The 22,396-nt window shown below is 38.0% G+C and overlaps 1 protein-coding gene across 1 annotated transcript in view; it reads right to left on the reverse strand.

Annotated features, from left to right (window-relative positions):
* LOC115498668 (lethal(3)malignant brain tumor-like protein 4) overlaps positions 1 to 22,396 on the reverse strand; it is a 284,214-nt gene that overhangs the window by 257,443 nt on the left and 4,375 nt on the right. Inside the window, exon 2 of the mRNA XM_032595338.1 lies at positions 5,617 to 5,671. Within this exon, the coding sequence (XP_032451229.1) occupies positions 5,617 to 5,671 (55 nt within the window). The remainder of the gene's footprint in view (positions 1 to 5,616; positions 5,672 to 22,396) is intronic.

Here is a 22,396-nt window from a genome sequence, read left to right on the forward strand (position 1 = left end):
ATGTGGATGTGTTTTATTTATTAAAGTTTCCCCCCAAAAAAGTACTTTAGTTACAAAGAAATCCCCTGCTTATCTCTGAGTGATAGTTTCATGGCTCAGTGAAAATGTAATTCTGTAGGTTCAAAGCATTCAAATACCTAACATTTAACTATGCACTTAATGATAGTAAATGCCATCTATAAAGATAAGAACTGACTAAAGTAAAATCGATTTGGTTTTCCCTTTTCTGATGGAATGCTGTCCATTGTTAGGTAAGGAAGTACCTTGATGGGAATAAACAGACCTCTCATAAAGTTTTAAAAATGTGGGCATTATTTCCATTGCAAGAAAGTACTTCCGTCATTACACCTAGGAAGTAAACTAGTTACTCTAACAACAGACTCTGGGGATAATGCTCAAAGGACCATCTTTGAATCTTTTAGAATCACATTTAATGAACCATATCCCCCAGCACCAAAACTACTCTCGGAAAGTAAGTTAAGCACTTTTGGAAGCTGTGTTAATTCTTCTTCAGGCCATTTAGCTAATTAATCCTTCAGAGCTCTAGTAAATTATTACTTCAGTATACTAAATGATAAATCCTCTGGCTGGATTACATGATTTTTTAAAAAACACCAAATTTAAGTGGGAGACATAGCATATTATATAACCTAATTTTTAAAAGCCAAATGCCCAAGGATATGCTGAGAGAAAACAGAATAGAGAGAAAAATACTAAATAAGCAAAGTAGAGAAGATAATGAGGTTTGAAAGGATCCAGCTACTTGGATTAGGCTAGAAAAAGAAGACTCCAGGCAGAAGAAACCGTTCTTCAGACAGCAAGGTCTATACTGCATGTTCTGTTAGGCTGAAGCCAAACGGGGAGAGGCAGAGTTCAGTGGCAGGTGCCTGGCAAGTTCCAGAGGCTCAGAGGCCTCTAATGATAATCTAGAGAAAGGATACCAAGAAAGTTACCAAGGCCCTCTACTAACAGAATTTCAGATACATTTTAGCTGGGTAAGAGAGGGTAAAAGCAGTACATTTCCTCTCACTTCAGAGAGGGTAAAAATGTGAAACCACTGAAAAGTGAGTAGGGTCATCTCAAGTTGAGAGATATTATTTAAAAGATATCAAGAGAGATGAATAGAGAAATGTTGGTAATTATTTAGGAAACGTGTGGGTATGTGAGAAGGAGGGGTCAAGGATATCTCCAGGACTCTAGACTGAGTCCAGGTCAAAGATGGTGCTACAGATTAAGGGGCTAGACAGGAAGCACACTCAACGCCTAGGAACAAAGAATTCAGCTGTAAAGGGGATGTGAAATCTAAAAAGTAAGAGAAGTAAGAGCAGGGAAGCTTCCGCTGCTTTGGGAGGTCCCTCGTTCCATTCAGTCAACAAAATGTTGGCAACTGTCTGTGGGGCACTGGTGTAGGAGGAAAGAATAGTGTGTGGGGGACGGCTGAGCATAGATGCCAGATGGTGAAGACAGGATGAGTTGAAAGCAAGTGAGAAAACAATGTCTCTCTCAAGAGACTGGAACTGCTGGTGGTGACTTCCAGTCACAGAGAACAAGACTCCGGAGTAAAGGAAATGTACACACAATGATCATGTAAAGTGGTATTCTGGACTGGATTTGGGAACAGAAAAGGGACATTAGTAGAAAAACTGGTGGAATTTGAATAAAGTACAAAGTTTAGTGATAGTGACGTACCATTGTTAATTTCTTAGTTCTGACAAATGTCCTGCAGTCATGTAAGATATTAATGTTTGCAGAAACTAGGCAAAGGACTGAGCTCTACTATTTCTGCAATCTTTCTCAAGTCTAAAGTTATTTCAAAATGACAAGTTTACTTACAAAAAAAGGAAGAAATCCAAAAGCAGACATTCCAACCACATCCTTCTTTCCATAAATTGAAGCTTTGAGGAATTTATTTTTCAATATTTGCTTGACTGTACCATGATTACCTACTAATTGTGAAAAAAAATACTTGCAAAATATAGGAAGCATTCTTTTATTTCACAACTTAGAAATAATAATCGTTATAACACGTCATTCCTTCTGTTCCATAGATATGTGCTTTTTTTCAATCATCACTGAGATTACTCTCCTGAGCTTCCCCCCCTTAATATGTTATCATAAACTTTCACTCCCGTGTAATTTAATTTTTTCCAAAAGCACTGAAGTGACCACACAATTGCTTACACACAGTTGTACCACAATGTCTTACCTACTCCAAATTTGTTGGACATTTAGGTCATTTCCAACTTTTCTCCACTTGCAATTAGTACTACAGTGAATATCATATGCATAAATTCAATGCGGATGGCTTATTTCATTAGGAGAAATTCCAAAAAATGGAGTTCCTGAGCTGAAGGAAATGTTTATTTAACACTTTTGATAAATGCCATCACTATGTCCTCCAGAACAATGGAACAACTTATACTTCCAAGAGCAGTGTACTGGCAGCGCCCCCCGCCCATCAGCAAACAGGATCAGCATTTTTGTAACTGTTGTCAATTGGAAGGCTAAGAAATGTTCATTATTACATTTAAATGTGTATTTCTTTGCCTTCTAGTAAGACTAAATGTACTTAACACATTTATATTTTAGCTACTTTTATTTCCTCTTCCATGAATTCCTGTTCATGTCCTTTGTCTGTTTTTGCGCTGAGATCTTAGTGCATTACTTTTTCTAAATCTGTTGTGTGTATGAACCCTCTTGATTTCCACTTTAATTTTTATTATGACATTCTTTGATTTACAAAGTTTGATTTGGATGTGTATACATGTCATTTTCCCTCATAATTTCCTCTACTCTTTTTATGTTTATACAGACCTCACTGCCCCAACACTCAACTAAACAAGTATTAGCAGTAGCTAAAAAGAGCACTTAAAATTCACAAGGGGAGGAGAGCCTGGGTAGCTCAGTCAGTTAACCGTCCAGCTCTTGGTTTCAGCTCAGGTCATGATCTCACAGTTGTGAGACTGAGCTCCACATCAGACTCAGCAAGGAGCACAGAGCTTGCTTGGGATTCTCTCTTTCTCTCTCTCCCTCTCTCTCTGCCCCTTTCCCGCTCTCTCTCTTTCTTTCTCTTTCTCTCTCTCTCTCTAAATAAATAAACTTTTTAAAAAAATTTAGAAGGGGAAAAGCCAGATCACTTGTCCAACTGAAGAAATGAGTTGTTTTTATTTTCAAGACTTCAAATGTACACATCTGGGATTACACAGTGATTGACGACACTACTTCTATACCTTTAATCATACATAATTATTAACAAATACCGAGACAAACCTTTTCTTAGTGGTTTGTCCACATATATATATATCCAATATATATATCCAATATAATTACCAAATTTTTTCAATCACCAGGAATAACATAGCTCAGAAAGTCTCCAAAAGAACCAAAAAAAGTTAATCTCAGGGCATGACTGTCAGGAAAAATCTAGTTCAGCTAGTTCCCATGGACACAAAGAGCTATACGAGACAGCATTAGTACTTTAATTATTAGCAGCTATTCTTCCCATCCCATTTCTAAGCACGATTCATTTTCTCTACCTTTGTGTTAGCAGCTACAAAGGGAGAATGTTAAAGTAACAGGTAAAGTAGAAAGCGCATAGGCTTTAGAACTTGCTAGCTGTGGGTTCAAATCCTGGATCCACCATTCACTAGTTATTTACCCTAAATAAGTCAAATGGCCTCTGAACCAACGCTCCATCATCTGTGTAACACTGCAGTCAGTATTAGTGGCACAGACTGGGCACTCTATAAATGATTTGGTAATGATTTCCAAGGAAATGCCTTCCTTGTTGTAAAAGCAGGACTAAGAATTAAGTGTTTATTTTTCAATACAATTTTCTGTTCACATATAAATGTGCATGTGTACATTTGTTTGCTTTCCTTGTGTTATTAAGAAACTGGTAAGTGACTAAATCTTTTTTGTTTTGTAAGTAGCCTACAGAAAAAATTAAACAATGTCCAGAAACTATGGGAGGAAAATCCCCACTTTAATATGAAGATGATAGGCCATTTAGGGAATGGTTTCCTTCATCCCACTACAAGTGGTACTTCAAAAGCCTCTCAAATAATTCAATTTGCATTTCAACTAGCAGTCTGTAGCATCTGTATGCACAAACCAAATCCCATCCTTCCTGTAAACATGGAGCTAACTTCAGTAGTTGGGGCAAACAGCAACAACCTCAGATTTGAGAAGAATAAACCACTGGGGAAACTTTTGAGAATGGACCACTACCCATAAAAACAACTCTGACAATGGAAGAACAACAGCAAAAAGTCACTTTGTATTGAAACTGAAAAACTATTTATGATAAATATATATTCGGCTATAATGGAACTATAAATACTAAATTACTAAAAAATCTTAGTTTTAAGGGCGGAACATTCTTAAATTGTTGGCCTAACTCTGCGTCTTCTTCTTCTAGAATAATTGTTTTAGCCATGGAATAAGAGAATCTAAAACAATTTGCATTCATGTGAAAATACAGCAGCAGAGGAGAACAACAACATAATAAATCACAACCTACTTCTGAGAAGAAAAAAAAACAATGTTTAAAAAAGCCCCGCTGTTAGGGCCAGGTAGAGTCCAAATTTATTTCTAGAATTCCAGTGTTGCATAAGTGAAGTGTATTTCAATGGAGCTGAACATCAAGTTACATAATTACCAAATTACTGCATTCTATTTTGCTTTTTCAGCAAAGAACATGATGGGTCTGGCTGACGGCGACAGAAGAAAAGAATTTAAAGCAGCATATTTTGCTTATAGCAGAAAACAACTTTTATTTTAAAAGCATTTAGATGGAAGATCACAAATTTTCAATTTTTTGTCCCTAAACTAAGCAATATAAAATGGTCTTTAAAAACCTCAATTTTTGTTTGTCATTTTTTCAAGGTATTTTTAGTTGTTGTCATTGTTTATTTTAAAAAGCTCACTCAACAAATACTTAACATATGTTAAAAAGATCATTAGAAAAGACTTATCAAATTTATATGCTTCCTTCCCATGGAGAGTAGCACAAATATTGGACATTCAGCTACATTTTACAGAAAATTTAATAATGGAAAATATATTCCAGGAAAATATCATCTGCACTTGTTGATTTAAATTTAAAGCATCAGAGAATTAGCTGAATATTAAAAAGTTGTTATCTAAAACTTATTGATGTATTAATAACCATAATGAGCGATATTCATTTTAGAGCAAATATGCATCCTCCTCTAAAACATGACTTCAACGGAAGAGCACAGATGCAATCATTAGAAGATTAAACTACTCCGGGAAGAGCTTAAACAAAGAATTATAATAAACTAAGTAGCATCTCCCATTGTCTTGTTCTCTGGGAAGGTTTACAAATCGGAAGTTACTTTACTTAAAGCATTTTTAAAAAGCAAATAAACGAGATCAGAGCTTCAGACTTTTTCTTGATGTATATTATGTGAAAATCTCAGATGACTAGGATGGTCTACAGAGGGGTATGGAACACAATGTCAATAAATGATACTATGATTATACACTGAAATAAACAAAACTAAAACAATGAAAGCTACCTAACAAAAACTACACTTAAAAATTGTTCATTGTTGTTCACAGACTAAAACTGTAAGGGATGGTCATGATTACCGTGACTCAATGGGGTGGCACCATCCCTGGGCTTCTTTTCTTCTTCAGCTTGCTCCTAGAACACAGAAAATGTGGTTTAGGCCATATTTTTGGATACATATTAGACACACCAGAAAGAACTCTTCTGTGTGCAGGAAGCCAAACCATGAAAAGCACTGTAAAGGCAGCAACAATCCATGAGTAGCCAATGCCCTCAGCTGGGTGTGCGACCTCAGAGGGCACACCATGATCCATCTGGACATGGCAGGAATCCTCTATTACTGTCTTAATTCTTTTCTGGCTAAAGTATGAGAGAGAGTAAGGTTCAAAAACAGTTAATACGGAAGCTGATAAGGACGCCTCCCTACCGCCTGTGTGTGACACTGTGCCAGAGGCAGGCTGATGGAAGAGTCAAGTCCCACACCACAGCCAAGCCTCCTTCAGCCTACCGGCATCTGTGACAGTTTATTAAGGCTCAGTCAAGGTAACGTTATCTAATTTTAGCCAAACTGACCTCCAGAGAAGAGACAAATGACTTCAAAGATTCCTTTGAAAAAACCCCAGACTGCATATGACAAACAATACAAGCGCCCAAAAAGACCATGGCAGAGCTTCTCTCCACCGAGCAAGCAATTCATCAGACATTCTCACAGCAACTCTTGAAGAAAGGCTGACCACCTAACAAAGACTAAGGGAATAACTTCTTTTTGAAAGATACTCACAGTAACAAAGAGCGTTTGTTAGTGGGTACTCAGAAATGTGTTTCATTTACACAATTTTGTAGTCATAAACATTGAATGCCCCCCATTCAAACTCATAATTATACACTTAAAAATTGAGGCGCAGAGTTTCCCAATTTTAAAATCCTCCAAATGAAGGGTTTCAGTGGGCTCTGAACTCACTTTTGGAAATATAAATATGCAATACCTCTGATTAGTTCCCAAGAAAAACTGTCATCAGGGAAGATGAAAAGTCAGCAGCTGAAATACACAAAAACCTTCACATAACTGACAGGGGTGCTGAGAAATGAGTGTCATGATTAGCAGGTTTGGCTAACAATCATTTCTTCAGATTAGGCCTGTTTACTCTTGGGACATGTCTTTTTAAGCTATGACAAGGGTGACTGACCACCCCAGTTTTCCCAGGACTGACATAGCCACAGCACTGAAGCCTGCATGTGGGGAAGCCCTAAGTTCTAGACAAACCAGGACACCCAGTGACCCCGGCTATGACAACCATTACAACCGAACCTAAAAAAACAGACTTCAGACAATGCCAACACAAAGCTTTGAACCAAGCTTTCAAAAAAGAATCATGCTTGCTAATATTTTAATGAGAGCAAACTTGTTTGTAACTGTTAAAATAAATAGCGTTGATTTCATTTTTCTATGACACTTTCTTAGTTTCTTTTTTGGTTTATGGCTTTGAGGTGCAAAATACAATTTGAGTAATAGTAAATCATACAATTCTCAAATAAACGAATAACCCACATGTATTGAGATATGTGATTAATGTTTCTTTATTGATGGGTAAGCACACCAGGCTGCCCTTGCTGATACAGCCAGATACAATTGATTGTGAAAGCTTGGTATCTTTCTATACATATAATTTGTTTTTTAAGTTCATATGGCTTAAGGTAAAAATATACAGAGAAACAAATAGAGTGAAAACTTTCCCACCCATCCTCCCCACTCTGGCCAACTCATAACACCTCCACCTGGAAATCACAGTTATTAGAATCTAATATGTCTTTGTAAAGTTTTCTTTATAAAAACACAAAGAAACATGAATATATGTTCTTATTGTCTTGCTTTTATGCACAAAGGTCGCACATCATAATACAGTTTTTTCCCTCTCTTTTCATTTAACAAAATACCTCAGAGATCTTTATCAGATTATGAAGAGCATTCTCGTTTGTTCTTCACAGCCGCACAGCATTACACTGAATGGATATTTCATGATTTACTTAACTGGTTCCATATTTATGGATATTTGGGCTATTTCCAATCTTTTTTTCCCCCAGTCATATAATGCTACAGTGAAAAACCAGCACGTATGTCATTTTGCATATGTGCAAGGGTATCTATGGAATGACTTCTCAGGAGTGAAACTGCCAGTCAAGAGACTCGTGCTTTCCTGCTGCCAATCCCCACACGAGCTTTCCCACTCAACAGTCTCACAGGCCTTGGATCAGTGCCTGCTTTCCCACAGCCTTGTCACCAGGGTGTGTTATCAAATTTTTGGATTTTTGCCAAGACAGCGAGTGACAAACATCTCACTACAGTTAAATGTGCGTTTGTTACATTATGAAGAAACTGAAGATCACTTTGTATATTTAAAGCCACTTGTATTTCCTTCTCTGTGAAATATCTTTTTACATCCTTAGTCCGTTTTCTGTTGGAATGATTGCTCATCTTTGGGTCTTGATAAATGAGGAAGATTAGTCCTTTGTCTACATTATGAGATGCATTATTCTTTTTCCCCAGTTTGTCATTTGTCTTTTTCATTTTTCTTACGGTATTTTTTAATATGTAGGGATTTTTGTTGTTTAAGAAATGAAATTACAAACTTTTCTTTCGTGGCTTCTCAATTTGAATAATCATTAGAAAATCCTTCTCCACTCCCAAATTATAAAAACCTTCTACTTTGCTTATGTCTATTACATTTACGGTTTATTTTTTCACATCCGAATCTTTGATAAATCTGAATCTGAGCCAGGATATAGTGTGAAGTAAACATCCAGTATTTTCGCCCAAGTGGCCCTTCACCTCTCCCAACATGTATGGACAATATACTGAACTCCCATGTGCATTTGCTCCTACTTCTGGCATGTCTCTTCTGTTTCTTTGTTTATCTGTCTTTTCAGTTAGCAGTACCACACTGTTTTAATTATGACAGCCTTGTGTTTTAATATGATTCCTAGACTGTTTAGCGTTTACCCACAATAAGCGAGTTCCCTTCTGGTCAAGTTTTAGAGTCAGGCATCTGAGGGTTCATCCCCAATCCACCTTACCAGTGTTATGACGCTGACCAAGTGACCTAATTTCTGTGAGCCTCGGTTTTCTAATCTGTGATCTGGAGATCATCTTAACTTCTTTACTGAATTGCTCCAAGGAATAGAGATCCACAGGTAAAACCTGACTGCAGCCTGTAACACATGGCAGACTCTCCATGGTAGCCGTCACAGTTATTCTGCCAGATTTCAAGCTGCAGACTTGAAATGGATCCAGACTTGATAAAAATTAAGTTAGCCTTCCTATTTGTGTTTACTGACTGAAGAAACATATCTCAAATGAACAGAATCTCTGATGAAAGAAGAATTCTGAGAGAGAGTAGAGAACAATCTTAAACCACTAACTGAATTAATTACCTATTTAACAAATTTATTGAGCTATTCTTATATGGCAGGAAATGCACTGGGTTTTAAGGAGCAAATGAAACACAACACCCAGTGTTTGTTCACTGACAACCCATCATCTGATAGGCATTTACTACTGAATGGCTGACTGAGGAAAGAATGAAGCCTCACATTTACTCTTCTGTCCCCCCAGCTCCTTATGACATACATTCTCACCCCCACTGAGACAACCTTGCAGCTGCCTGTTCTCCATGCACCACTCTGGCCTCACCTCTGCCTTCCTGCCTTCATGCCTCTCATGTGCAAGCATCCCCACTGCTCTCCGGACTTTCTGTCCTGCCCACCCCCTGTTCTGTTCGCTCTGACACCTGCCAACCCACTCTCAGTCTCACAGACAAGATGACCAATGGATCCACATCTCCCTCCACCATGTTTCAAACCTGCAGATCCAAAGTCCCACTACACAGCTTCATCTGGATGCCTTACAAGCTCTTGAAACTCAGTAATTACCAAAGGGAATTCATCATTACACTCTGAACCTCTTCTTATCCCCTGCCCAAAGTTCCCCAAACTCACTCTGCACTTTGTTTCACCCACACCCCCTCCTCCACCAGCTACTCTCCTTGCGGATTCTCAGATGACCCTAATGAGCAATGCCCTTGTAGAATCCCCTCCCCTGAACAGGGGTGAAATTTGTTACTTACTTCTAGACCAAAGAATATGCCAAGGTGATGGGACAGTCAGTTTCTCAACTGCATTACAATATATGACTCCACACTAGCTGACTAAAGCAGGAGGATCTCCGGCCTTGAAATAGCAGGCTGCCATGCAGTGAGAGGACCCCATGACAAGGAACTGTGCAGGGCCTCTTGGAGCTAAGACTGGATCTTGCTTGAGAGCCAGTGAGAAAACAGGACCCACATTCCTACAACCACAAAGAACAGAATTCTGTTGACAACCATATGAGCTTGGAAGAGGCCATTGAGCTCCAAAAAGATCTCAGCCAGACCAACACTTTGATTTTACCCTTTGATACCCCAAGCAGAAAATTCATTTAACTCATGCCTAGAAGACTGACCTATGGAAAGTGTGAGGTAATAATAAATGGCTGTTTTAAGCCACAAAGTTGGTGGCAATTTGTTAAGCAGCAATAGAAAACTAATACATGCCTATTTATCCTTTAGAAGTTAACACAAGGAGGTCTCTTTGCTCTTACTTCCTCCTCCCCTCTCCGCCCATGTTAAACTGGGTAACCTACTGAATCCTGGAAATTCCCTCTACAAATCTCTATTATTGGGCCTATCATTTGTCTTATTGGACTCACCTGCTTTGAGGAACTTACTGAAGGCACAGTCTCAACCATCTTTCATCCCCAAAAGGTAACTTGGCACCTAGTCTAGCTCAACAAATATTTGCTGAATGAAGGCATGAATGCAAGTACTTTTCCACCTGGTAGATTTCACATCCAAAGTTATCACGCAATTAATAAAGTAGCATCCTGATAAAACATACTATAACCTAGAGCTTCTCAAAATTTAACATGCATATGAATCACCTGGGTATTTTGTTAAAATGCAGATCTTGACTCTATAGGTCTGGGATATGGCCTGAGATTACCAGTGTCCAACAAGCCCCAGCTGAAGACACTTCTGAAGGTCTGTGGACCACAGAATGAGCTGTACAGCCACCATCTTCCAGGCAGAGGGTGAGAGTAGAGAAGCCATCCTATCTACCTCTGTTCTACTGCATGTGAAATGATGAACTGAATCGGTCTAATTTTCTATGGCAGTTCTTTACCCCAATTTCATCCTTTTTTACCCACTCAATACACAGGAAATTTACATAATTTGAAACAACACCAGTCTCTTCTCATAAAGGTTTTACTGCAAAAACTGAAATGGTAACAAGAAATAGTATTCAAGAGTTGATTATGTGAGCACAACAGCTACTGAAGCATTTTTATAATCACTATATCATTCAAATATAAAAAGAAATATATAATATGCTGTCTGTCACTCCGTTAGTGGATTAGGATGTTTGGTTCACACTTCTTTATTTGCTATTGAAATTCTGCCTAGATAGAAGAAACATATCCCTCCCAAAAATAACATTACCTCTCACTTCAGAGTTAAATTATCCAAGCTCCTTATGTACATATGTTTTTTTTTTTTGGATGGATCAGGTTATAGATATGTAGACATATATATGAAAGGTCACCATTTTGTATTTAAGAATAAATTTATATTTCTCTTAAGATACACCGACCTCATTTTTTTTTGGAAAATTTTGCAAATAAAAGAGGATTTAATATCTTAAAATAGATCAGAAAAATGCTGAATTTGGGGTCAGGTGACCCAAGGTCAAGTTCCAATCCCACCCACAAAGAGGTATGTAACCATGAACAAATGACATATGTTATCTGCACCTACTTTTTCTTGTCTGTAAGAAAAGGGATTGGACCAAATATTCTCCTGCAACAGGAACTCCTGCAAGTTTTAACATTCTGTGCTTCTGTCTGAGCTAACTAATTATTTCATTAAGGTAATAAATCCACACTGCTATTAATGACTAGAGAGTTAATTTTTTTAAAAAGGAAAGGAAAAATGAGCACTTTTCCTTATCTTCCCAGGCAGAACACTTAAGGAAATCAGTATGAGTTGAGAAAAATAAAACCATTACTGTGATTTCTCAGGTTTCAAACTTTACTCTTGAAAACTGAAAATAAAGCTTCAGGAAAAAAATAGTGCTCTGAAAAAGGGAAGAGAGTGGTTTAAGGAACATAAAATAAGTCTTGCTATGGTGCATTTCCATTCACCAATTTAAAATCCATCATTTTGGAAGAGAGGATGATGAGGTGAGATAATAACCAAAAGGCTTCATGTTCTGCTGCCTCCTGATGGACCCGGATGCATCATATACTTTTACTACAAGTTACAGTGACTTTTCTAATTAATAAGTGTCGACATTTCCCTGTCTATGAATTCCAATCAAGGAAGCAAAACAAAAGATTTTCACCTATTGATATGTGGTTTGCAATTTCAAGTCTTTGCCCTGGAACTTCCAGATACTGCCCCTTCCTTTCTTTCACCCTCAGACCAGTCCCTGGAGCACTGGAGGATTTTCCAGCAACCACTATTCCTCTCCCATAAGAATACAGGATGACACCTATTGGTTTCATGGACAGTGGAAAACACTGAAATCCCCTTCGATGACTCCAGTAACAAACTACCATTTGAATTTCACTTGCTGTCTCAAGTCCACTTTTCAAATTCTCTTTTTCTCTGATTCAATGTGGGTGACAAATTGAAGACAAATGAAATTAACCTTTCAGATAAAATAAAAAAACAGAAAAGGATTATTTTTCGTTGCTTTACTGCAATTCAGATGGAGACAGAGAGAAGGAAATGATCTCATTTTATTCAAATATTCAATATTCATTGTGAGCAAAAACTATTTTTCAATGGCAGTCATCTCTGGATCTGTTAGCATCACTCTACCTGAATAAAAACAAAATCCCATGTTAGAGGCCTAGACTCCGAGGAGGAAGGCTGTGATATAATTCTTACAAATGGTATGTGCCCTGTTCAGGGCCAGCTAGGAGCAGGGTGGGAGGAGGGGAGGGGGGGGAATCCCAGGCATATTTAAAACAGTATCTGCTAAGATGTCTATAAAAAATCAAAGAGAAAAAATCTAAAATAGCTCTATAAATATCTCCTCTCTATGGTTCCCCCATACATATTTTTTGAGGTGGTAGAGGGGCACAGGGAGAGGGAGAGAAAATCTTAAGCAGGCTCCATGCCCAGTGCAGAGCCCGACATGGGGCTCGATCTCACAACTGTGAGATGGTGACCTGAGCAGAAATCAAGAGTCAGACGCTTAACCGACTGAGCCACCCAGGAGCACCTAGTTCCCCCATATATAAATGCATTCTATTGGCTGATGCAAACTAGTATATCAGTCATGTGTAGGGCAACAAAATGATAAAAAATTAAGTACTACTGAAGATTAAGAAATGAATGTAACCTTACCCTAAACATTTTCTCACTAATTAAGGATATTACAAAATAATTTCATTACATTATGCCCAAGTAAAAGCCAACCACAGCTCCCTCCTGCCAATACGTATATCAAGTTCAGCAGATACAATATCAAGTACAACTTCCTCTGCTCTATCTTCAAGACTCTCTAAGCTTAACCACTCACGTCCATCCTAGTTATCTTGCTATTTCATTATGTACCAAATCTTAGACTCACTGAAATGGAAAGACCCTTAAGATCTTTTAATCTAAGACTCTGGTTCTATAAATAAAAAAGCTGAGGCTCAGCCTGGTGAAGGACTTATCCTTGGTCATAGAGCTAATAATTATCATCAGAGCCAAAAACTGAAATCCAAATATTCTGACCCCCAGCCCAACACTCATTCTGCAAAACTGCCAACAGCAACATCTGCTCAATGAGACAAGTAATTATAATCTTGTCATTTATCACATATGTCATATTTGCTTCCAACCCCATACCTTTACTCATGCTGCTTTCTTGGCCCAGACAATCCCTCCTCTGACCTTTCAACTTCCTTATCTCTCAAGGTTAGTTGCCTAGATAGCACCCAGATGTTAAAACACAAATAAGTTATACTCTCGCATATTGCATCTTACCAAATTGGATTTTTTTTTACCAGGTTGGACGTAAGAACCATTTGTTACAATAGCATTAAATATGCATTAAATTTTATTTGTTAAATAAATTAAATAAAGCATTAAATATGGACATCTTAGGTACTCCTCACCCTTCAAAGTCTATACATGAGCCCCTAATGATTCTACCTGGCCCTGAAGGTTGAATGTACCTACAAACACTAATGTGTATAAGCAGTTAGTTGTCTCACATTACCCCCTATAAGTTCTTTTCTCTCTAATAATAATAAACTTATTTTTCAGATTTATTCAGATCCTTTAGAGAACAAATAATGTCTCATATTTCTATTTCTCAAACTTCCTACTTCAATAATCAGATATAGATTCATAGATTTTAAAAGGTTCAGAAGAAAAGAAAGAATGGGAACCAGTATTTATTCAGTATTTTATATACACAATTATTTTATTCTGATATACTCAAATAAAATTTCCTTTTTTATTTGGTAAACTTGCATTTTTATGTAGGAAATTTGAAATTTTACAGCTTATATATGGTTTGGGGTTTCATGCACACCAAACATCTATGAAATCTCCTTGAAAAAAAAATGCTTAGTTTCCCCAATTATCATGTGCCTATACTTTGCCAGTCAATTCTAATGGTGGTTGAGTGGAAAAGACTAACAAATAGCACTGAAAAGGGCACTTGTCTTTGTGTTATATATATGGAAAAGCATGACATGTAGGGAATCTAACAGGGGCAGGGAAACTCCTCTCTCCAAATCTGTGGCAGCACTATGGGGCATGGTAAACAAAGCTCATTCACGTGATGGATTTCAGTAAACAAAGGCATAAGACATGCAATAAAACCTAAGTGAAAGAAGCACTCTTGCAGATGCTGTTAGACAGAGTATACACTGGGGTGACTGCTCTGGAAGATGACATAAAAGGCTTATCAAGATTTTACATGCACATAGCCTTTAGTATGACACGTCTGCTAGTAAGATTTGATCTTTGAATCAACTGCAAAAGTATATCAAAATATATGAATGCAAACCTTTGGTTTTAATACAGAATTATAACAACAAAAACTAAAAATCATCTACATGTTTGGAGTAGAGTACTGCTTCAATAAATTATGGTACATTCACAGTATGGAATATTAAGCACCACTGAAAACAATGGAAATATCTGCATCTCTAAGACATATGTGTTTAACTGCAAAAAAAAGCAAGATACAGAACAAGAAATAAAGTATGAGCACATTTGGGTACATGTATGCATTCATGCCTGTATTATGTATGTATGTATGTATGTATGTATGTATAAAGGGTTTGGGTTTTGTAGGTTCCTTTTTTCTTTTTTTTTTTTTTTTTTTGCTTTGATTCCTATATAGATTCACAAGAAAATGTAAACAGTGATCGTACCTTTAAAAAAAGATTTGGGAGTTAGCATGTGTGTGAGTGGGTATGATAGAGAATTTACTTCTTATTTTCATACTATTTATATTATTTTTTTTAACTATGTGCCTATTCATAGAAAAATGTAAATAAATGCTTTTAAAATTCTACAAATACATAAAATAAATACTAGTATACGAAGACTCATTGACAGATATTATTATCAGCCTCTGGAAATTATAAGACACTGAAGATATGAAATTACTACCTCAAAAGCAGATGTTTAGAAAGTACCCAACTGTTCATTAGTTTTATCTTTAATGTGTTTAATCTATCAATGCTATTTTGCTTAATTAACTGGAAATTTGACTTGTAAACTCATAAAGGTAACAGAGAAAGTAAAGAATATTATTGATATTTCAAGCAAATTCCAAACATAATTTAAGTAGTTTAACTCAAACATAACTGAACCCCTTCCTCTACATAGTGAATGCAGCCACAGATGTAAATCAGCTTACTGTATTAAACTATTAAATTTAACTAATTACACTGGACATCGTAATTGGAAATGAGCCCCTAGCTGTCAGTATAATGTGGAATTCATCCTAAATGCATGTCTTTTCTATTATCCTGTGTGAATATTCTCTTTTTTAATGTTTTTATTTATTTATTTTGAGAGAGAGTGATAGAGAATGAGTGGGGGAGGGGCAGAGAGAGAGGGTGACAGAGAATCCCTCTAGCATAAGAGCCTGACATGGGACTTGAACCCATGAACCATGAGATTATGACCTGAGCCAAAATCAAGAGCCAAACACTCAACCAACTGAGCTACCCAGGTACCCCATGAACACTCTAAAATAATTATACGTTCCAAACACTTCAAAACTCAAATCGGTAATACAGTCCTTTGAAATGTCATTATCTACTATTGATCAAAGAAGTCCATTTGACTGAGGTAGCCATTAAACACTAGGAACATCATTTAACAGATATTTTTGGAAATCCAGGCATGTAAGGTGCCACACTCAAACAGCACCTATGTAAGTGTTGAGCACTTCTGGGGTTCAAAAATGGGAAAATCCCCATATGGAATGGAAATAATGGTAAAATCACTGGCATCAAGATAGGCCTTAAGAGAAAACTGGAATTTGTGCCAATACAGAAAAGACAGAAGGTTGAATATTCGTGTTGTAGGGCAAGATAACAGAAGTTCTGAGAAGGGACAGTAATAATTTTAGCAGCTTAAAAGGAAATGATACTGAGAAAAGGTAGCAAATATGTTTGGATAGGAGAGATGGTCTCAAATACTAAACTAAAAAATAAAAGAAATATTCAGCAGCCAATACTGATTAACTATAGGACTATTGGTACAGGTAGGATAGGCCTAGCTATTTCCTTAGGACAACGGTTCTCAATCATGAGTGTGTACCACAATCACCAGGAGGCCCTGTAAAATATAGACTGCTCAGCCTCACTTCAGGGTATCTGATCCAGTAGGTCTGGAGTAAAGACCAAGAATTTTCATTTCTAACAAACCCTCAGGTTTGTTGATGCTGATGCTGTTGTTCTGGAGACCAGAGCTGAAGAACCACTATCCAAGAACAACTGAGAGCACATCAAATACCTTGTCTCTTCAGAGGGCATGACACAAAACACCAGAAATGCTGAGAAAAATGGCATCCTCACATAACTTGAGACAGGTTCAGGCCTTCCTAAGTCTGATCCAAGCAACCCTCACACTCAACTCTCATGGAACTGATCTATGAAATGCAACCAATGTGGACTTCTGGGGGAATGGTCCTTGGTCCCACGTTAACCACCCCACCTCCCAGTGAGTCTGACCAAAGGAAACAGTTCTGTAACTAGACACAGACCTACACTTATCTACATCTTAAAACCAACCATGAACAAGATCATCACTTGATATGTCTTATTTAATTCCCAGAGTTCAATAAACTGTACCTATTTGACAAAGATTGTGTGACACCATGTCACTTCACCAACTGCAGTGTGAAAATGCATAACAACCCACATTAAGACCCCAAAACCAATACATGATGAAAGCCCATGAAAGGGTCACTAATGAGAATGTTCTAATAGCCCACTATCCCCAAAACAGTCATTATGGAGGTTGCCTGGTCACTTCTTTCCCCTTGAAATTTGTAGGAATACAAACAGTTGCCATAGGGAAAGAGCACAGGATGCATATTAAGAAGCAAGATGCATTATTAAACCCTCTGGCTGTCAAGATGTCACTGTGAGGTATTTTTTAGATGTGATAAACATTCAAATAGAGGAAGTTAAGATGGTGAAGAAGTAGGGGGACTGGGATTTCCCTTGTCCCTCAAATATTGCTGTATTGAGGTCATAACACTTGAAATACTCAGGAATACAGTCTTCAGAGTGACAGAAAAATCTCCACAGGTGGATGGAGACAGCTTGGCGGGACAGAAGTGCATGTCTGTGAATTGGGGGAGATAAAATAGCATAGGCACAGAGGGGAGGGAACCCCTTAAGTGGAGGGACAAAAGGGAGAGAAAGAGAGGCTGTCGAAGTGTGGTATTGTGTTACGACAAGAGAGAAACCTCTATGGACCATGGACTGGAGAATGAGAAATACAGAAAATATCAGTTTCTACTTTGCAAACAGCCTTAGGAGCTGAAGACCGGAGTTTTCAGGGTTGTGTGACTTTCTCCAGACCAAACCCCATATGGTGTGCATGCACCTGAGGGGTGGGAGCCAGCCCCGGGACACTGGGAGAGAACGGTCCCCTCCCTGGAGTACTGTACAAATAGGGTTTATTGCCACCCACCCCAAGGACAAAAGACCCTGCAGGCACCAGCCAGAGGCCCTTTGTCAGCAGGGAGGAGTGGCACTACCCCAGAACCAGGCCCAGGTGGAGGAGGGATCCTTTCACACATGTAGTTTTGAATCCCAGCCCAGGGTCTGGGAGGCACAGGACACTATGGAGCAGGACAAGCCAACTGCCCACCCCTACTCTGTGAATGTTGCCTGAACAGAGTGATTTGAGACACCTGGTCTGGTCTGGGGAAGAAAGATTCGGGTGTCACCATTTTTCTCCCCATCACCCACATGGCGGGGCTTCAGGGAACAGGACAGCGGCCCCCAGTGGAGGTGGACCCGCTTACACCAAACCCTGCCACTCTGTGTCTGGTTACTGCTTATCTACTGGAGCAGGACAAACACTGAGTGAACCAGATGGCCTCTCCTCCAGACCAGCACAGCTACCAGTCCCAGAAACAAACAGACAACTGTCCTGCAGTTTTGTATGTTAGTCTGGTATTTTTTTTTCTCTCTTTGCTTTCCTTCTCTTTTCCCTTCTAAACCCTTTGGAATCTGGCTCATAGTTTCTGATTTTATTTTTGGCTAATTCTTATCCTATCTATATCTATATCTATATCCCTTTTTTTCTTTCTTTCTTTCTCTGTTATGTTGTTTGTTTGTTTAATCAGGTATTTTTATTCAATATTTCTTTGATTGTCTGCCTGGTCTTTTTTGCCCCTTAATTTTTCTCTTTGTATGTAGTTAGGTCACCTGCCCTTTCCTTTTTTCCAGGCTTACTTCAAAGAACAAATCAAAGCATACCGGGAAGAAGGTCCAAACAATCCACCACTACAAGCAGTGGGATAGAGCAGCCAAATATGCAACAACAGAGTACATGCAAAACACTCCAAAAACACTTTATGAAGTGTCAGGCCCTAGACAATGTATGACCCCTTTTTTTTTTTTTTAATTTTTTTTTCAACGTTTATTTATTTTTGGGACAGAGAGAGGCAGAGCATGAACGGGGGAGGGGCAGAGAGAGAGGGAGACACAGAATCGGAAACAGGCTCCAGGCTCTGAGCCATCAGCCCAGAGCCTGACGCGGGGCTCGAACTCACGGACCGCGAGATCGTGACCTGGCTGAAGTCGGACGCTTAACCGACTGCGCCACCCAGGCGCCCCTGTATGACCCCTTTTTAATATGGTGGTATCACAGGTTCAGGACACATAACAAGCTATTAAAACATGTAAAAGACAGAACCCTAACCAAAATGATGAAATGCAGGAATTCTCCTCAATGAAAATTCCAGGAAGAAATGACAGCCAGAGAATTGCTCAAAACAGATCCAAACAATATATCTGAACAACAATTTAGAATAACAGTCATAAGACTAATAGCTGGGCTTGAAAAAAAAAGTATAGGAGACAGCAGAGAATCTACTGCTGTAGAGATTAAAGACCTAAGAAATAGTCACAAAGAATTACGAAATGTTGTAAATGAGATGCAAAAAAACTAGCAGCAGTGACAACCAGGATGGAAGAAGCAGAGGAGCAAATAGGTGAAGTAGAAGATAAAATTATGGAAATGATGAAGATGAGAAAAAGAAGGAAAGGAAATTACTAGATCACGAGGGGAGAATTAGAGACCTAAGTGATTCAATGAAATGAAATAATAGCCATATCATAGGAGTTCCAAGTTAGAAAGACTGAGAGAAAGGGGCAGAAGGTTTATTTGAACAAATTATAGCTAAAAACTTCCCTAATTTGGGAAGGAAACAGATATCCAAGTCCAAGAGGCACAGAGAACTCCCTTCAAAAACAACAAAAACAGGTCAACACCATAACATGATAGTGAAACTGGTAAAAATACAAAGATAAAAAGAGAATTCTGAAAGCAGTTAGGGACAAAAAGGCCTGCACCTACAAGGGTAGACATAAGGGTTGTAGCAGATCTGTCCACAGGCCAGAAGGGAGTTGCAGGAAATATTTAATGTTCTGAAACAGGAAACATATGCAGCCAAGAATCCTTTATCCAGCAAAGCTATCACTAAGAACAGGAGAAATAAAGGCTTTCCCAGACAAACAAAACTAAAGGAATTCATGACAAATAGACCAGCCATGCAGGGAACCCTAAAGGGGATTCTGTGAGTGGAAAGCAGCAAAGACTACAAAGGACCAGAGACATCACCACAAGCACAAAACCTACAGATAACACAATGCCACTAAATCCATATCTTTCAATAATTACTCTGAATGTAAATAGACTAAATGCACCAATCAAAAAACACAGGGTATCAGAATTGATAAAAAAATAAGATCCATCTATATGTTGCCTACAAGAGACTCATTTCAGACCTGAGGACATCTGCAGATTAAAAGTGTAAGGATGGAGATCTATCATGCTACTGGATGTCAAAAGAGAGCTGAAGCAGCCATACTTATATTAGACAAACTAGATTTTAAAACAAACACTGAAACAAGAGATGAATAAGGTCATCATAATTAAGGGGTCTATACATCAATTGTAAATGTTTACACCCCCAATGTGAAGAACCCAAATATGTAAATCAATTAATCCCAAACACAAATGTATAGATAATACTGTGATTATACGAGACTTGAATACTCCACTTAAAGCAATGGACAGATCATCTAGTCAGAAAACTAATAAGGAAACAACAGCTCTGAATGACACATTGGACCAGATGGACATAACAGATATATTCAAAACTTTTCATCCAAAAGCAGCAGAATACACATTCTTCCCAAGTGCACATGGAACATTCTCCAAAATAGATCATATACTGGGTCACAAAAGAGCCCCCAGAAATACAAAAGGATTGAAATCATACCATGTATATTTTGATATTGCAAAACTTGAACTAACCACAGGAAAAAATTTGGAAAGCACACAAATAGATGGAGGTTAAAGAACATTCTACAAAAGAATGAATGAGTAAACTTAGGAAATTAAAGAAGAAATTTTAAAAATATATGGAAGCAACTGAAAAATGAAGACATGACAGTCCAAACCCTTTGGGATGCAGCAAAGGCAGTCCTAAGAGGAAAATACATTGTAATTCAGGCCTATCTCAAGAAGTAAGAAAGGTCCCAAATACATAACCTAACTTCACACCTAAAGTAACTACAAAGGCAGCAGCAAAGAAAGCCCAAAGCCAGCAGATGATGAGAAATAATAAATATTAGAGCAGAAATAAACAATATAGAATACAAAAAAAAACTAGTATAAAAGATCAATGAATCTAAGAGCTGGTCTTTTGAAAGAAAAAACAAGTCTGGCCAGACTTCCCAAAAAGAAAAGACAGAGGACCCAAATAGATAAAATCATGAATGAAAGAGGAGAGATCACAACCAACACCACATAAATACAAACAATTATTAGAGAATACTATGAAAAAGCATATGCCACCAAATTGGACAATCTGGAATAATGGAAACACCCACATACTACCAAAACTCAAAAGGGAGGAAATAGAAACTTTGAACAGACCCATAGCAAATGAAGAAACTGAATCAGTTATCACAAATCTTCCAACAGGGGCACCTAAGTGGTTCAGTCTGTTAAGCATCCAACTTTGGCTTAGGTCATGATCTCACAGTATATGGGTTCAAACCCCACAAAGGGCTCTGTGCTGACAGTGCAGAGCATGGAGCCTTCTATGAGTTCTGTGTCTCCCTCTCCCTCTCTGCCCTGCCCCCACTCACACTCTGTCTCTCTCTTTCAAAAATAAATAAATATTTTTACAAAATCAAATGTTAAAGAAAATTTTTTTAAAAATCTCCCAACAAAAGTCCTGGGTCAGATGGCTTTCCAGGGGAATTCTACCAGACATTTAAAGCAGGGTTAATACTTATTTTTCTCAATCTGTTCCAAAAAACAGAAATTGATGGAAATCTTCCAGACTCATTCTATGAAGCCAGCACTACCTTGACTTCCAAACCAGACAGAGATCCCAATACAAAGGAGAATTACAGGCCAATATCCCTGATGAACATGCATGCAAAAACTCTCAACAAGATACTAGCAAACCGAATTTAACAGTATATTAAAAGAATTATTCACCGTGATCAAGTGAGATCCATTCCTGGGCTGCAGGGCTGGTTCAATATTTGCAAATCAATCAATGTGATACATCACATTAATAGAAGAAAGGATAAGAACCATATGATCCTGTCAATAGACACAGAAAAAGCATTTGACAAAATATAGCATCCTTCCTTAACAAAAATCCTCAAGAAAGCCCTGAAAGAAGGAATATACTTAAACACATTAAAGCCATATATGAAAAGCCTACAGCTAATATCATCCTCAATGGGGAAAAACTGAGAGCTTTCCCCTGAGATTAGGAACACAACGGGGATGTCCACTCTCACCACTGTTGTTTAACATAGTGTTGGAAGCCCTAGCCTCAGCAATCAGACAACAAAAAGAAATAAAAGGCATCCAAATTGGCAAAAAAGTCAAACTTTCACTTTCCACAGATGACATGATACTCTACATGGAAAACCCAAAGACTCCACCAAAATACTGCTACAAATGATATATGAATTCAGCAAAGTTGCAGGATATAAAATCAATGAACAGAAATCAGTTGCATTTCTATACA

The sequence above is a fragment of the Lynx canadensis genome, chromosome D3, assembly GCF_007474595.2.
Source record: "Lynx canadensis isolate LIC74 chromosome D3, mLynCan4.pri.v2, whole genome shotgun sequence".
Classification (NCBI taxonomy): Eukaryota; Metazoa; Chordata; class Mammalia; order Carnivora; family Felidae; genus Lynx; species Lynx canadensis.